Genomic DNA, 15,277 nt, shown 5'->3' on the forward strand with positions numbered 1-15,277 from the left:
GAGAGGCTTTGTGATCCTCATTGCAAAAATAAGGGTTTATAACTCTGCCTTAGAGATCCCTGGACTGTTTCAGGCAGGTTCTATGGCTCACTTTATATTTGCTTTAGGGTGTAAATGCTGAGTATCTGCTACTAGCTCAGCCAGCGGAGCATATGGACAGGCACCAGTATCTGTGCTGGCAGTGAGCTCCTTGGCAGCACTGCTGTCCAGACGGGATCATCACCAGCATCCACCCTTCCTTTTATCTTCATTTCCTTCTTCCTTGTTTTTTTTCCCCCCACCTGGGATTTAACTGTTTGTTTGTATGGTGCTGGGGAGGCTTTCTCTTTTTTGTGGGTTTGTTTGTTTGTTTTTGGGGGGAGGTTTGTTTGTTTTGTTTTGTTTTTAAATACCTCTTGCGACAGGCAGGGCTGAGAATGAGTTCTGCTACTCTCCACATCCAAGTGCCCATCTGAGAAATTATGCCAAGTGGGGAATAAAAAAAAAGGCAGTTGGGCTTGGCCTGGGAGAATTTTCTGTCCCTGGTCAGTTATGGAGGGTTTGGGGTCTGAAGAGGAAGACCTCTTTTATAATTTGGGGGAAGGTTCCTGCAAGTTGGCAATACTGGGCTCCATCATTCTGCTGCTGCCTGCTCTGTCCAGCTGGAGCATCTTGACCTTGAGGAGCAGATGCCACCATGTATGTGCCCGTCTTCCTCCCCACCAGCGTTTTTGCTCCTCTGTCGAGGAAGATAACTGGGAGAGGCTGGGAGTGAAGAGTAGAGCTGGCACATGGTCTCTGCATCCATCCTCCTCGTACAATGTGTCACACACCCATGCACATTTTTGTTTGAAGGGAGAACAGCAGGGCAGGTGATCCATGGTGTGCTGGTCAGGAGTCTTCTATTTTATTAAAATGAAAGTATTTACTGGCTGCATTGGTTTCCCAGCTGTGGTTAGTTTGTATGAGAACCATTTCCTGCCGTTAAGGAAACTATTCAGCTTTACAGCAGTTCATGGCAGGAGTAGATAGTACTATTTACACAATCTTGTGCTCTTCTCTTTGCTGAGCGGCAGAGCTTCTCACCTGCATCCCTACCATCAAAGTGCTTGGGTGACAGGAGCAGAGCTGCTGTCACTGCCCTGCCAGTCAGTATCGCAGGATCCAGTGGGGAAGGGAGCTGGGCAAGGGAGCCAGGGCTTGATCAGAGAATCATGGAACAGCTGGGTTGGAAGTGACCTTCAAAGCTCATCCAGTGCCACCCCTGCCATGAGCAGGGACATCTGCACCAGATCAGGTTGCTCAGAGCCCTGTCCAGCCTGGCCTGGGATGTCTCCAGGGATGGTTCATCCACCACCTCTCTGGGCAACCTGGGACAGTGTTTCACCACCCTCAGTGTAAAAAATTTCTTCCTCATGTTCAGCCTGAATCTCCCCTCCTTTAGTTTAAGACCATCACCTCTTGTCTTATCCCAACAGGCCCTACTAAAAAGCCTGTCCTCGTCTTTCTTATCAGCCCCTTTTAAGCATGGAAAGGCCACAATAAGGTCTCCATGGAGCCTTCTCTTCTCCAGGCTGAACAACCCCAGCTCTCTCAGCCTGTCCTCCCAGCAGAGCTGTTCATTGGATCATTTTTGATGGTTAACATGGCACTTTCAGGGCTGTGCGGTCTGAGATGCCACCTCTCCGCACTTGGTAGCGTTTACTCATCAGCATCTTATTCCAGTAGTGGGATCTGATGTGCTGCTCTGAGTTGCAGGGAGCCAGCAGGAAAGCAGTTTGTGTTAGAGCTTATGTTTGAGTTGGGTTCTTCTGCCTGAAGATTTGCAAAGCTGTTCAGCTGTGCTGAGAAACCTGCGAGTAGATATGTCCTTCTTGTGCCAGACAGCGTGAGTGCCCATGGCCATTGCAAGAGTCTCATCATCTAATGCACAACGAAAGCTATCCATCCTCGTTCTGAACCTTCCTTGAGAGTGGATTTTTAGGTTGTAGGTGTAACCTGCCTTTTTTCATGGTAAATGATGATAGTGGTTTCTTTGATAATCTGTGTACAAAGCCTGGGGCAGGAGATACGGGTTCTTTTCTGGCCTTGGAAGATTTCTGTTGGTGAAGTCATGTCATGTCTGTGAGTCCAGGTTTATTTCTGTGTAAAGAAAGGTTGCTCTGCAATGCCTCTAGGAGGGTCATGAGATGTTTTGGATGGTGATAGAGTGCTGAGCACCAAATTGTCTCTGCTCTGGGACATGCAAAAGCCTGTGATAAGGTCAGAGAAGGTGCCTTGCTCTATTGTCTTGTCTCCCCATCATGTAGCTGCAGGGTGTGCAGATGTCTTGGAAGAAACAGCATCATCTAAAAAAATGTCCTTCTTGGTTCTAGTCTTGTCACAAGATCCTCATTGACAAAACAGGTTTTATTAGCCACTCTGTTTAAAAGGGGTCAGAGGCTGGATTTCATTAAGGAAGAGAAACAAACATCTCACTCATGATTTGTGTACATCATTGACTGTCCTCTAAGTGCATTTGCTCACATTATCTCCCCAAAATGTGACTTAAGAAGAAGGGAGGCAGAAGAGTGTTAGGGTGTTAACTGAGCATTAGTAACATCCTACTTTGTGTTCAGTGTTTGCTTCTGACAAATTGAGCCCTTCTTAAAAGTGTTGATAGGGAACAGAAGTAGGACCTTCCTGCTACAGAAGCTGCTGTTACCCACGCAAGGAGGATGATAGAAGGTGGACGGAGAAGCAGCGCAGGGTTTGCGGTCTGCACGCTCCCACAGAGCCAGCAGAAACAGAGCAGCAGAGGGTTTGTGATCCCCAGGGGTGGAGGTGAGGCTGGAACTGGGGACACTGCTGGCTCCTTGATCCACGCGTGGGTGGGTGTCCTTTGGGCACCCTTCAGTTGTCGGGTCGGATAACACGAACTGTCACGGCCCCTCCTGCAGGCCGACCCTGCTGGTCCCTGCCTGCTCCTGGCCAGACGCTTGATCTAGTTTGGCCAACTGGTTCAGGTTCAGCTGCTAAATTGTCTCCGCTGGTATTTCACAAAGACAGGAGGTACTTTCCCCTGTGTTACTCTTCAACAGCTGCAGCATGGGTGTTGTGAGGCGGAGAGGCTGGTTTGCAAAGACATCCGAGATCTTCTGTGGTGAGGGGAACGTGAGAGCAAACAGGAGGAACGGCACAGAAGCACCAGCACAAAGCTCTGTCTTGGGGTAGCAGTAATCATCTGCGTGGATCGAGAAGGAAATAACTGGCTTGGCAGCAACGGAGCAAACAGAAATATCAGTGAATCACAGGCTTGACATGAGTCAGTGCCGTCACACGGTTGTGAAAAAGGCACACGTCATAGGAGGCCGTGTAAGCTGCTGCATGCTTTGCAAGGCATCTGAAGTATTCCTCCTGCTCCCGGGACTGGTAAAGCTATGGATGGAGCCTTTTCTTTCCCATTTTGGATGCTTCGTTTTGAGGAAGATGTGGGCCAATAGCAGAGAGAACGGTGAGAGTGGTCAGAGGGCTGGAAACCATGAGGAATGAGAAAAGCTTGAGAGGACGCAGGATTGTTTAGTCTAGGAAAGAGCAAGCTGAGTCAGGGGGGAGGTGGATACAAAAAGCTTTCTAAGACATAAAAGGCTGCTGCGAAAAGTGAGGGAATAATCTGTTCTTAGTAGCTACGAGGAAGAAGATAAGTCATAAGCTGAGCAAGGAAATTTAGTCATTGGGGAAAACTTAGATAAGTGAAAGGTCGATGAAGTACTGAAACCTCTAGTGAGTGTGGGGTTGGTGTCAGGAAGCCTTTGGAGGACCCACCTTGGAACCCACCATCTCAGAACCCACCTTGCTTTGCCTTTCAGGATGCACTATGAGTGCTTTGTAGCCCTGTTCTCCTATTGCTTGAAGATTATTTTCTAAAGCTTCTGATGAAGTTTGCCTCTTTGGAGGCAGGCACGCGTTTCCCAGATGCTGCTGACCTTCATGTGACAAGACAGCGGGGATTACGTGTGGCAGTGCCACTTCGTTGCTGGTAGAACAGCAATTCTCCAAGGTGCTGATGGGGCTGCAGGCTCACACTGAGACGGGAGGAAACCTCGTTGTTGAAGACAGGAGCACAGAACACGTTTGCCTATGGTGGGACAGCAAGGGAGACCTTGGCTGGCTGTTTGTCCCTGTGTGTGACAGTGACAACCAAGGTCCTTGTCCTGAAGACACCAGATGGATCCAGGGGAATCCCCCCTGCCAAGGCAGAGCTTGCCAGCATGCTTATTTGCTGGTTTAGGGACTGATTTGGGCCAGGCTTTCTAATTGTGAAAAGAACGTGTCTTTTGTGTCCTAAATAGGCGATTGTCCTGATTCTCATCCCCAGGATCCATTATGTCTTAGCAAATTACTTTCTCTCTTTTAAATGCCTTAGTGATTAAAGATGCCACAGCAGATACCCTTAATGAGTACAAAAAGGGTAATAATTCCTCTTGTTGGCACTGAATGCAATTAATCAGGCCCCTTTACTTGCTTTTTTTAAACAGATGAGGCGTTTAAGGCCAAGCAAGTTTTTAATTGGACTTTAATGTCTCTCATTTACTTCATTTTGGCACAAGCATAGGAATTCCCACCCCCAGGTTTGCTGTTTGATTTGTTCAGGGTGATGAAAGGCTCAGCAGCAGACTCAAACACGTCCCTCAGCCCGTGGCTGGCTCCACCTCACTGCCTGGCCCACGCTGGTCCTGCTGCAGCAGCTCAGGATTGTCCAGGCAGGAGCAGAACCGGATCATCCAGCCCAGGGCCCACCTCCAGCGTGGGCTGGCACCAGGTATGAGCGGTATTTTGGGAGTAGTCATCAACACAAGGGTGCGACATAGCCTGCACCGTTTTGTTAGGTTCCATTGCCTTGAAGGGACTTCCAAGTGTTCTAGCGGCTATTTGGAAGCCCTTGCTGGAGGTCCGTGTTCATAACCTAGACTCTGTAGCTTCAAACGTGGGGTGAGTTGTAACTTTTAAGGGATATTTCTGAGATCCATGGCCAAGAGGAGATACAAAGGCCTTGAGCACTATTACACATGGATGTGTGCAGATAGAGGTGTATTTATGGATGTATTTATGCCAGGAATTCCCATGGGAGAAAAAATGCTTGATAACCAACCGTCGCTTATCCTGCAGCCCCTGTTCCCTGCTGTGAAGCCAACACCACCTCTCCTACCTCTGGCCACGAACCGTCTCACCTTTGGTTCCCTCTGCTCATGGATACCCTCCCCAGTGGTTTGGGGACAGCAGTTACCTGTCAGCGTGTCCCAGTCTGTGTTTCGTGCAGGGACATGTGCCACAGCCCAGCCGAGCCCGTTGGCCCCTGTCCCAGCTCAGCTCTTCCCCGCCGGCAGCTGACAGCACCATGTTGAGCCAAAAAGCCGCCAGTCCCAACATGTGCCAGCCTGCCTCCAAGCCTGCATGTCGCTCTGTGGGGCAGGCACACCTCTAACACCTCAGAGAGATCCTGAAATAGCTTCAAGTGGGTTTTTGAGGTGCGTGCCGTGTCTTTTGGAGAGTCGGGCCTCTCTCTAGTACAGTGGTTGTCAGTCCAGGGATGCCGGTGAACTATGAGTGCCTTTGGACAGGTGAGATGGCTCTTACTGCATCAGGGTTCTTTGCCTCAAAAACCATTTAGAAGCCACATAGGGACAAGAGACAACACCCTCCATTTCTGCATCCCTGCTTCTCCCACTTCAAAGGTACGCAGAACCATAAGCACGAGTGAGTCTGGGAAGTTAAATGTATTCAGAGAAATGTGTTATTGAATACCTTGTGTTAATTTAAACACCTTCTGCTTGCCAGGCTGAGGGGAGAGGACCGTTGCCAGCCTGATCAGCCATAGCCCTTCCCTAGGTCTGTCTCAGGGCATCTTTAAATCCCTTGCTGAAACCCAGGGCCTCCCAGCGCAGGGTATGGAGCTGCCGTGCACGAGCACCAGGCTCTGCCTTCCAGGCGGCCACTCAGCAGGGACTGCCACAGGGGATGCTTGCCCAATATTGTGTTTGGTTTTGTCTTCTTACTTGTCCCTACCTCCTCTCTTTCTCCCCCTTGCAACTTGAACGTGCATCTGATACTGGGTTTGGTGGTTGTGCAAGGCTCACGTGTAGCCCTGGATAGCCAGATGTGGGAAACAATCTCTCTGGTTTTATCTTGTGCTGAGAACATCTTTGCACATTTTACCCCCTTGCACCACTTTGCTGCTACCTGCAGATAAGGATACTTGGAGCCATCCTGTCTTGAAAAATAAGGGAGAATTGGAGGCTGAGCGAGGATCAAGGTTTTGTTGCATGGTCGTGATGTGAGGGCTGTAGACATCTTGATGAGACATTCAGGGATAAAGGTGAATAAAAGAGCATCCAGCTTGCTCTGTGTACCTGCAGAGTGACAAGTGTGGGCTGCTGGCATGTTCTCCGGCAGTGGGCAGGGACTGAACAAAATAAGAATGCCCGGTCCAAGGATATTTCAGCTCCTCTGGCTGGGCACTATGAGGAGGGGCAGGCAGCTTTGTCCTGCGTCTATGGAGCCTGACAAGATGCCCTTAATCCAGGGTTTGTAGCCCAAATATATCTATGTCAGGAAGCTGCAAGCCCAAGTGACCATGACCAGCCGTTGTTGCATTGAGAATCTTCTGGCTAAGGCTTACAAAGATCTCATTTTCTTTGCTTTAATCCCATATAAACTGCAGAATTATTTTCCTTTAGAGGCTTGCAAATTATGGAAGCACAAACCATGCTAATGGTCCTATAAGGACAACTTTGGATGGGTTCCCAAGAACGGCTACCCCTGGGCAGGTCGTGATTGCAGAGAAGTGATGGAGAGCAGCCTGCCATGCTCACCTGGCTGCCCTCCTTGGGCCCCCCAACCCAAATTCCTCCGTCTCTCAGGAACGAGAATAATTTCCTCTCCAGCTTCTTGCAGAGGCAAGAGCCCTGCAGACCTGAAGTTATCTCTGGAATGTGTGTAAACACCGAGTTCAATGGGATGCTGTTTGCCTCCCTCTCCTGGGGAAGGTTAAGAAGGGGTTAATACGAGTTTGTTTTACGGGTTCTTAGCGCTGAGAATTGTCTTCCTCGGAGGGCAACCCGGCTGACCCGAGTCCCTGTGTGTGCGTTTCCCAGCATAAAGGGAAGATTCAGGGGCCCCACCGCGCGGGTGGGATTTTGGTTTTCTAAGAACAAGGAGATGAAAGACCAAGGTGGTTTTCCTGCTGAACAGGGACCTGGGAGCTGGCGTGTGGTGCACACACACTGGGACTCAACGTGTCGCGTGATGGTGTCACTAACAGGATTTAGGCAATCCTTGGGAAGAAACAAATTTGCAATCAGAAGCGTGAGGGTTAAACGCAGCTCTGGTGCCCCCATCTTCAAAGACTTGACATGTAAGCAGGGGGACAAGACCTTAGAAATGATGTGTGGGCTTGGACAAAATGCGTTTCAGTGAGAGTCATAAAGAGCTGCATCTCTTCATCAAAAAAAAAATCAGATGTAAGTTCGTTATGGTGTATGTTACTAATGAGACCTGCCTGGGCACCAAAGTACTCTTAGGTTTAGAATAAGCAGTGGCAACCAGAACCTAAAGCTAGACAAAATCAAGTTGAAAACGGTCATGTTGATACCAACTAAATGGTTAATTCCTGGATGTGTTGTCAGCGCTGGTGACGCACTGAGGCTGGATCCCTTCCAGAAAACAACACTTTAAACTGAAGACAAAGAACCGGCTTAGCACGGAGGTGATCAGTGGAATGGCTTGGCCTGGTGTATACAAGGGGTCAAACTAGATGATTTAATGATCTCTCTTGGCCTGAAAGCTTTCTGTTCTCTTCAGAAGATAAATGAAAAAGCCCTTTCACAAAAAGCGAGCACTTGAGATATGTGTGTAATGAGCTCTGCTGCTTCCCGGGGAACGGCGGAGCGGGGTCCGCAGGCAGCCTGACCTTGCTGCCTGCAGGCTGCCTGAACTTGGTGGCCATCTGCTCGGTGGCTCACCACCGTCAAGGCCACCACTCTCACGCGTGACTTTTCTCAGCTCTGCTTTTAATTGCAGACCGGTGCTGTCTTCCTGCATTTAAATAACATTTTCTCCCATCTCTCCGTCAGGCTGAAGAGGCCAAGCGGTATGAGCAGCCTCCTGGGGAAGATCGGCGCCAAAAAGCAGAAGATGAGCACGCTGGAGAAATCTAAACTGGACTGGGAGAACTTCAAGGAGGAGGAGGGGATTGTGGAAGAGCTGGCAATCCATAACCGAGGGAAAGACGGGTAAGAGGGCCTTTGCCTGGTAGTCCAGCATTTCCCACCACTTCCTATATATGCAGGAACCTCTCGCTTGCTAGAGGGTTCAGCAAACCCACGGGATTTCTTAAGGGTTTGTTCTAGGGAGACCTAAAGCCAGTAGCTGCTCTAGGTATCACAAGGAGACAAGTAGGCCTGCAAGCACCTATCACTCCCTGCTGACAAACTTGTGAGTTCTTCAAGTCAGGCTGAAGACGAGTCTCGCTGTGCTTTATCTTCTCTTCTGCTGGTGACACAGAAGCAGCGGGAACTGGTCTAAGGCAGCGCTCCCATGAGGAAGCACAATTGCCTTTGCCTTGTTTTCTTTTTTTTTCTCCTAAAAAAAAGAAAAAAGTCTTTTATTGAGAGGTCTGGTTTTTGTTCTGTTCTTCAAATGACACTTTCCAGCTGCATCCTTCCTCCCTCCTCCTGCGTAAAGATGTATGCAAACCTAGAACAGCTGGCAAGGTGCATTAAAGATTATGGCAGCACTGGGCATTGATTGTGTGCATCAAGCAGTGTTCACTCCAATGAAGTTAATGGAGATATCGTAAAAGTAAATGGCAATGCTGTAAATAAAACAGAAAGTTAATAACATACACTGCGGGAAAGGATAATAAGATCAGAAGCGGTGTTTCCACTACAAGTGCTTTGCTAAGCTCTGGAAAAACATAACTGGACAGCTCATAAAATGTATTTTTATTGTAAACTGTTCTTTGACTCTACAGGAAACATTCAGAGCCTCTGCATTCCAGCAGATTGGATTTTGTATTTCAAATAGGTCTTTTATAACTGTTGGTGTTTTCCAGTTTACTCTTGCACCCTTCCACAACACCTCTTCTCCATCAGATCTGCCCTAATCTGTTTCTGGACACTGTAGGAGTGCTAGAGGGGGCAGACATTCCTCCCAGTTCTCTGAAATCCAAGGAGGTGAACAATTTACATCGTGTACAGGTGTGACAGAGCACACATGCACCAGCTCATCACCAGCGCTGTCTGTGGCACAGTGAATGTCACAGTCAGAGCCCTGTACGCAAGGGTCTCCATTGAAAAACAGAGCCAAGGCAGAGCCAGGCTGTGTGCCAGGCAGAGGAGGAAGAGGAGGGTCAGCTTCTCCCATGAAGCTCCATCAGAAGCTGCAGGCTGCTTTGGGAGAACCCACCTCCAGGGAAGGGTCCTCTTTCTGTCTGCTGCACCTGGCTGGTTTGTCCTGATGAGATGTGAAGTGAAAATGTGCGCCACGCAGACGTCCTGAGTGGCTGCCGTGTGCGATAATGGCTTTGGGCCTTTGCCTCTCCAGACTGGGCTGGTGGTGGTAATACCGCCACTGAAAGCTGGACCATCTCCTGACGATTGCTGGGACACGCTGTTTCTTTCCACAGTTGGTGGAATCAGCCTGAATCAGGGTCTATCACTCTTAGCTGGACTGTACGCACCCCAGACGGGCTGGGACAACCCTCGCGCTAGTGTTTTGTGGCATCTCTTGTTTGTTCAAATCCAGTATGTTGACCTCTTTTGGTCAGTGCTGTTTCTCACCTCATACAAGCAGGATCGCTCTCTCTTCACGCCTGGCAGACCTTTTCAGAGACGCTAACATAATGGTCCTTGAAGGCTGAAGAAGGGATCAGCACATGGAAAATGTGAGCAAAGCAGAGCAGCAATTTTAAGAGCACATCTCTAAGCCTGGACTGCTTTGGGTTTTGCTGCCTGTCACATCCCAGGCTAGAAAATCTGCTGGGCTACTGGCAAGTGATTATTTTCATTAAACCAAATGAGGAATGTGATAGCGTGATATCGTTAGACACTCCTTACAAATCTGTTTGTGCTAGTCAGGCATGTAATGTGAGGGGATCAGTCGAGTATCTGCTCACTGGGAATTACATCCATAGAATCACAGAATCATTTTGGTTGGAAAAGACCCTCAAGATCATAAAGTCCAACTATAATGTAACTCAAGCACTAAACCATGTCCCTAAGAACCTCATCTACAAGTCTTTTAAACCTCTCCAGGGATGGTGACTCCACCACTTCCCTGGGCAGCCTGTTCCACTGCTTCACACGTAAAGGAGGGGCGAAAGGAGGAGCACCGATGGATGCGCAGCACACTGCATTTCTGCGTGCAGGCCAGCTCTGCTCCTTTAATAATGCAGACTCTACTCACCCTTCAGTGGGCAATCATTTACACTTCTCCATAAAAACCATAACGAGCGGTTGTTAACCCTTCAACCCGGGCAGCGGGGAGCGGGGCACTGCCTTTATTCCTGGTGCCAACGTGCGTTAGAAACCTCTGATCCCTGCCGGTCCTGCTTTGTAATTATAAACGCCTGACAAGGAAAGCCACAACCCACTCCTGGAAGCGTCTGCCCCACACCTGCCCGCGCCCCACAGAGACCGTCCCTACATGTCTTGAAGAAGGCAGGAGGAGTTTCTTTTTGCTCAGAAGGGAAGGCAGGCTGAATTTGTCTTTTTTTTGTGATAACCTTACAGAAGTCGGTGTTCACAGCTGAGAGTTCCTAGTGCCTTGGACCTCCCCAGCCCTTCTCCAGCAGCAACTTGTGCTTGGTGGCTGGCTGAGTAATGGGGCACAGCATCTTTCTGCTGCTGATGCCGGTGATTGGCCCGCTGCAGCCTGGCCCCGGGATGCCGGGGCAGAGGGGACACGTGCTGCCCTGTGGCTCTGTCTACCCTCGCCTCTGATTTCCTTCCCCTTGTATCACCATCCCCAGACGATGATTTGTGTTTTCCCAGCAGCAGGATCTGGGCTTGTGCAGCCTGGCCGCGTCAGATCCTGAGGGCCTGTCCTGGATTTGACAGGAGGGACTGAAGTAAGGAGCAGAGGCAGCTCTGCCCTTTGCTGTTGATCCCTCTGGTGTGCTTTATAAATGGAAATGTGTAGCAGCCTTTTAATTGGGCCACCTTTGTAGGGCAGACCCAGTGGGGGAGCAGCCCCGCTCTGGGTGCATGGTGACTGACGGTGACTGGCAGGGGACAGGCAGTGCTGATGAAACCCTCCCCTGGGCAGTTTGCAGCTGCCCTCGTTAGCAGAAACAGCCTCTTCTCCCAACAAATTCCTCTTCCTCCGCCGTGGATCACAGCTGCCCTGTTTCCACGCAGGCTGGTAATTTACAGGAAGGTATTGATTCAGGTAGCAAAGGTTATTTAGACAAGCACAGGACGGGTGTTTGTGCCACGCTCATGCACTTTGCACTGATGTTTGGCAGCACTTTGCTGCCGGCTCTGTAGAGCCAGGCTGGGAACCAGAGGTGGGGCTCAAGCACAGGTTTTGGTGTGCAGGGGGGCTTGTGCTGACCCTGCAGACCCGCTGCTTCCCTGCTTGTGTCCGTCAGCACCTCCAGCCTCCATGTGCACCTGTACAGTCCGGACGGGCTTGTTTCTGGGCTGTGGGCCCTATAAACCCCAGAGTGTGCACAGGTAGTGCCTTGTGGGGTCTGCGCTGGTCCCTGCGGCGCTTTTCCGGGGCCAGCCAAGGACAATGCCATGGGGTAACGTCACAGTTCCTGTTCCATGCAGAGCCACTGGCTGCGGTGGTGAGACCGCATTCCTGGCTCATGATCCGTATCGATCCCCAAGAGCCGGTCCCTGCCTGCCAGAGGGGCACAGCCACCATGGAGAAGGAGGAAGGGGCTGAAGGAGCTTCAAATTCAGTAGCTTGGTCTGCTGCCGCCCATGCAGTTGGGGTGTTCCCAGGTTACCAGTGTTAACCCCCGTCCCTCGCCTTCCCAGCTGTGGTTGCGGTTGGTGTTTAGCAGCACAGGGGGAGGAAAACCCCACGCCCAGCAATATGACAGACTGTAACGTACAACGTGACCCCGCAGCTTCCTTCCCGTGGCCTCTCTGAGCCCGGTCGCAGGAGCCTGCTCGCAGGAACGAAGGGAAACGGCACTCCCCTGCCTGCCTTTCCTGAGCCGGCGTGGGGAGGGGGCCTCAGTGCACAGCCCCCCTCTGACGGCCAAGGGCAGAGGGCTGAAAGAATCCCTTCTCGCAGCCAGCGCATCGTGTGCGTTACGCCGGGCCCCTGCCCCTCGCAGCCGGTGGAGATAAGCTGACCCCGTTGTGTCAGCACGAGACAGGCTCGGGCTGCGATGGGAATGGGCTGTTATCCGCTCGGGGACAGAGCTGGGGGGGAATTGCTCGCTGAAATGAATTTGGATTAATTCGTTTCCAATGCCTGGGTAGGCAGGAGTGTCAGGGCTGTCCCTTGCAGCAAGGGCGAAGGCACCCTGGTCCCGGGAGCATCATTCAGCGCCGGTTCGATGGCTGCAGACCTTGTCATCAAAGGCAGAGGAGCCCCCCTGCCCTAGGGGGACCATTGCCGGTGGTGGGAGGGGGCTTCAGCCTTCCCACGCAGTTGGGTCTTGGGCACCTTTGTGCTCGCTGCCAGCCGCCCAGGAGCTGCAAAACCCGCAGAGCCTGCAATGCTCATCTCTCCTCTGGCTGCTGCAGCCTTCGGTCTTGCTTCTGAGCAGTGGGTGTCCCTGGTTTGCAGGCACCAGCTGCAGTGCTGGATAAGCAGCGACCAACAGAAACTGAACACAGTGGCTTGTGCATATTGCGCCAGTGTAATGACCTTGTCATGACAGCCGAGTGTTTGCCACCCTGGAACAAATGCAAAACAATTGTGATGATTCAATTACAGCTCCTGTTTTGAATTGCAATTTCACTCCCTCTGTAGGTTAATTAGTAGCACAGCCCCAGGCTATCTGTGGCAAGGGTTTGCAGCGAAGTACATTAAAATTCAGCTGCATGCCGTTAATGAGCGGCAAGGTGCTTTTCCAGGCGAAGGCACGCCTGCCTTCCTTGCAGCACTCAGGTGCTGAGAGGCAGAAGTAAATAGTCGGTGGTGGTTGGGAGCTGGTCTGTGGCTGGGAAACCCCTGGCCTGGATCCCTGAGCTGCTGCAGACTTGTTGAGTGAAGCTCTTTGCATCCCTGACGCTCCCTGTGCCAGTTACCCATTTGCATGGTGGGCTGTGCTGCTGTGGTCGGGTTTGAGAGATGCTTTGTCGGGGGTGTGTGGGCAGGGTCACCTGGGCAGCCAGGGAGGAACCTCAGAGCTGCCGAGGACCTGCCCTGAGCTCCTTCACGTTGTTCGTGAAGGTCATTTCTCAGCTGTATGAGAGGAGCTGGAACCAGAGCAGTCAGCCCGTGGCTCCAGCCTACATGAACCCTTCACCCCAGACCTCTGCAAGTCCCCCAGAAGACACCCAGCAGTCTGTGGAGCAGTTTTGGTGTCCGTGGGAGATGCTCAGTGCAGTGATCAGCTCATGGAGAGAGAGGGAGGGAAGCAGAGGATGCCTTCCCTCCCTGCTCGTCCCTTTGGGTGGGCTTTGCCCCGGGCTGGGGACAACACTGATTGCTTCAGACACCACTTACAGCCTGTGCCTCTGCCTCCCTGCAGGTACATCGAGAGGAAAGCATTCCTGGAGCGCGTGGATCACAGGCAGTTCGAAATCGAACGCGACCTCAGACTGAGCAGGATGAAGCCCTGACGTGCCAGGGATGGCGGCGGGGGATCCTGCTCCTTTCTGTGCCCAAGCGCTGGCTGGGGGCTGCCGGCCACCGCCAGACCACCGGGCACCAAAACCGTTCTCTACCCGAGACTCAGCCTGTATGTCTTATCATGCAGGTTTTTCCTTTTACTGTAATAGTTTGGGGAGGGTATTTGTCAGTGGGCAGGGGGCACTTTGAGGGTTAAATGGTCCAGAAGGTGACAGAAGAAACCAGCATGATCCTGGCAGGCAGCTTTCCAAGGAGAAGAGATGGTGGCACCCATCCTTTGCCAGCCCTGGGTGCATCTGGTGGCAGGAGGAGCCTCCAAGGCTGGGAGGGTGCTGGAGCCTGGGCTAAGTCTCCGCGGGTATATTTGATTGAGAGAAAAGCTGCAGGAAGGTCCATGGCTGCTGTGCGTGCACAAGCTGTGGGATTTGGGGCTGGAGCCCTTCTCTCCGCTGTGCCATCCCCGCAGTGCTCCCTGCCCCCCTGTGCTGCACTCCTGCACGGACAAAGCCGAACTGTCTGTACTTGTTTGTGGGGCCTGGTGATGCTGGGAGTGCGGGGGTAAGCAAGGCAATGAAGAAATCCTTCCTTGTTCATACTGTCAAGAAGATGGGAGCAGCTGCAGCAGGCAGGACGGGCCAGGATCCGAGCGTTTATGTGAATAAAGTATTCCATCCCAGCACTCTTGCCTGCTGGCAGCGTGGTTTGTGTGGGAAGAAAAAGGACAAAGAAATTAAGGGTCACATACAGTAATGAGTGTCTGACTGTGATCATGAAACCCCTGCTCAGAGGTGGCTGGTGTCTGCCTTGACAGCAGCTTGAGGGGCAGGGCAAGTGCTGGGATTGTTTTCCCTGCTGCACTACAGGGGCTGGCGGTGGGATTAAATCTGGAACTGGGGGATGATGGGGACAATGTCTTGCTGTAGCTGTGCTGCAGGAGTAAGGAAACCCACCCAAGGCCTGGCCATGGAGGGATATTCAGCAAGTGAAGCTGCCTGAGCATGGGGCAAGTGGCCAGTGATACATGGTCACCTCAGCCACCCCCTGTGCTCTGGCCAGGTTCAAACCTCCCAGGGTTTGGCCTGTGCAGCAGAGGAGCTCCTCGGCCGCTCCCCGCAGGATGCTCCAAGCCCGCTTGGTGACGCCGCCTGTGCTGGGGGGAAAGCGGCACATGCCCCATCCTTCCTGCGAGCGATGCTGCTGCTGCCCTTGCCCACAGCTCCGAGCGTGGTCCCAGCTTTGGGCTCACGTGTCAGCTGCTGAGTCAGCCCTTGCTCTGTGGCCGCGCTGCAGGATAGACGAGAACAAAACACCACGTGCTAGGGGGAGCCGCAGCCTTTGGCACCCTGTTATGTACAGAATCCACTGCTACGGACCTGCTTAAACGAGCCTGAAATTGGACAGAAACAAAACAACAGGGGTGATGACACCTTTTCATCTCCAAACACTTCCAAGCCAGTTGCTGCTTTGGTTTTGGTTGCAAAAACAACTGGAGTCTGTG

At 51.7% G+C, this 15,277-nt stretch overlaps 1 protein-coding gene across 3 annotated transcripts in view; it reads left to right on the plus strand.

The window, feature by feature from the left end:
- CFDP1 (craniofacial development protein 1) overlaps nucleotides 1-14,449 on the plus strand; it is a 63,842-nt gene extending 49,393 nt beyond the window's left edge. The window contains exons 6-7 of one of the 3 annotated variants that reach the window (XM_080352083.1): nucleotides 8,091-8,249; nucleotides 13,679-14,449. In XM_080352083.1, coding sequence (XP_080208209.1) covers nucleotides 8,091-8,249; nucleotides 13,679-13,769 — 250 coding nt within the window. In that variant the 3' untranslated portion in view covers nucleotides 13,770-14,449. Of the gene's footprint in view, nucleotides 1-8,090; nucleotides 8,250-8,366; nucleotides 8,765-8,989; nucleotides 9,239-13,678 lie in introns of those variants that run through there. The other 2 variants (XM_080352084.1, XM_080352085.1) reach the window with 2 other exon arrangements.
- The last annotated feature ends 828 nt before the right edge of the window (nucleotides 14,450-15,277 follow it).

Source organism: Nesoenas mayeri, assembly GCF_963082525.1.
Source record: "Nesoenas mayeri genome assembly, chromosome: 12".
NCBI classification, from domain to species: Eukaryota; Metazoa; Chordata; class Aves; order Columbiformes; family Columbidae; genus Nesoenas; species Nesoenas mayeri.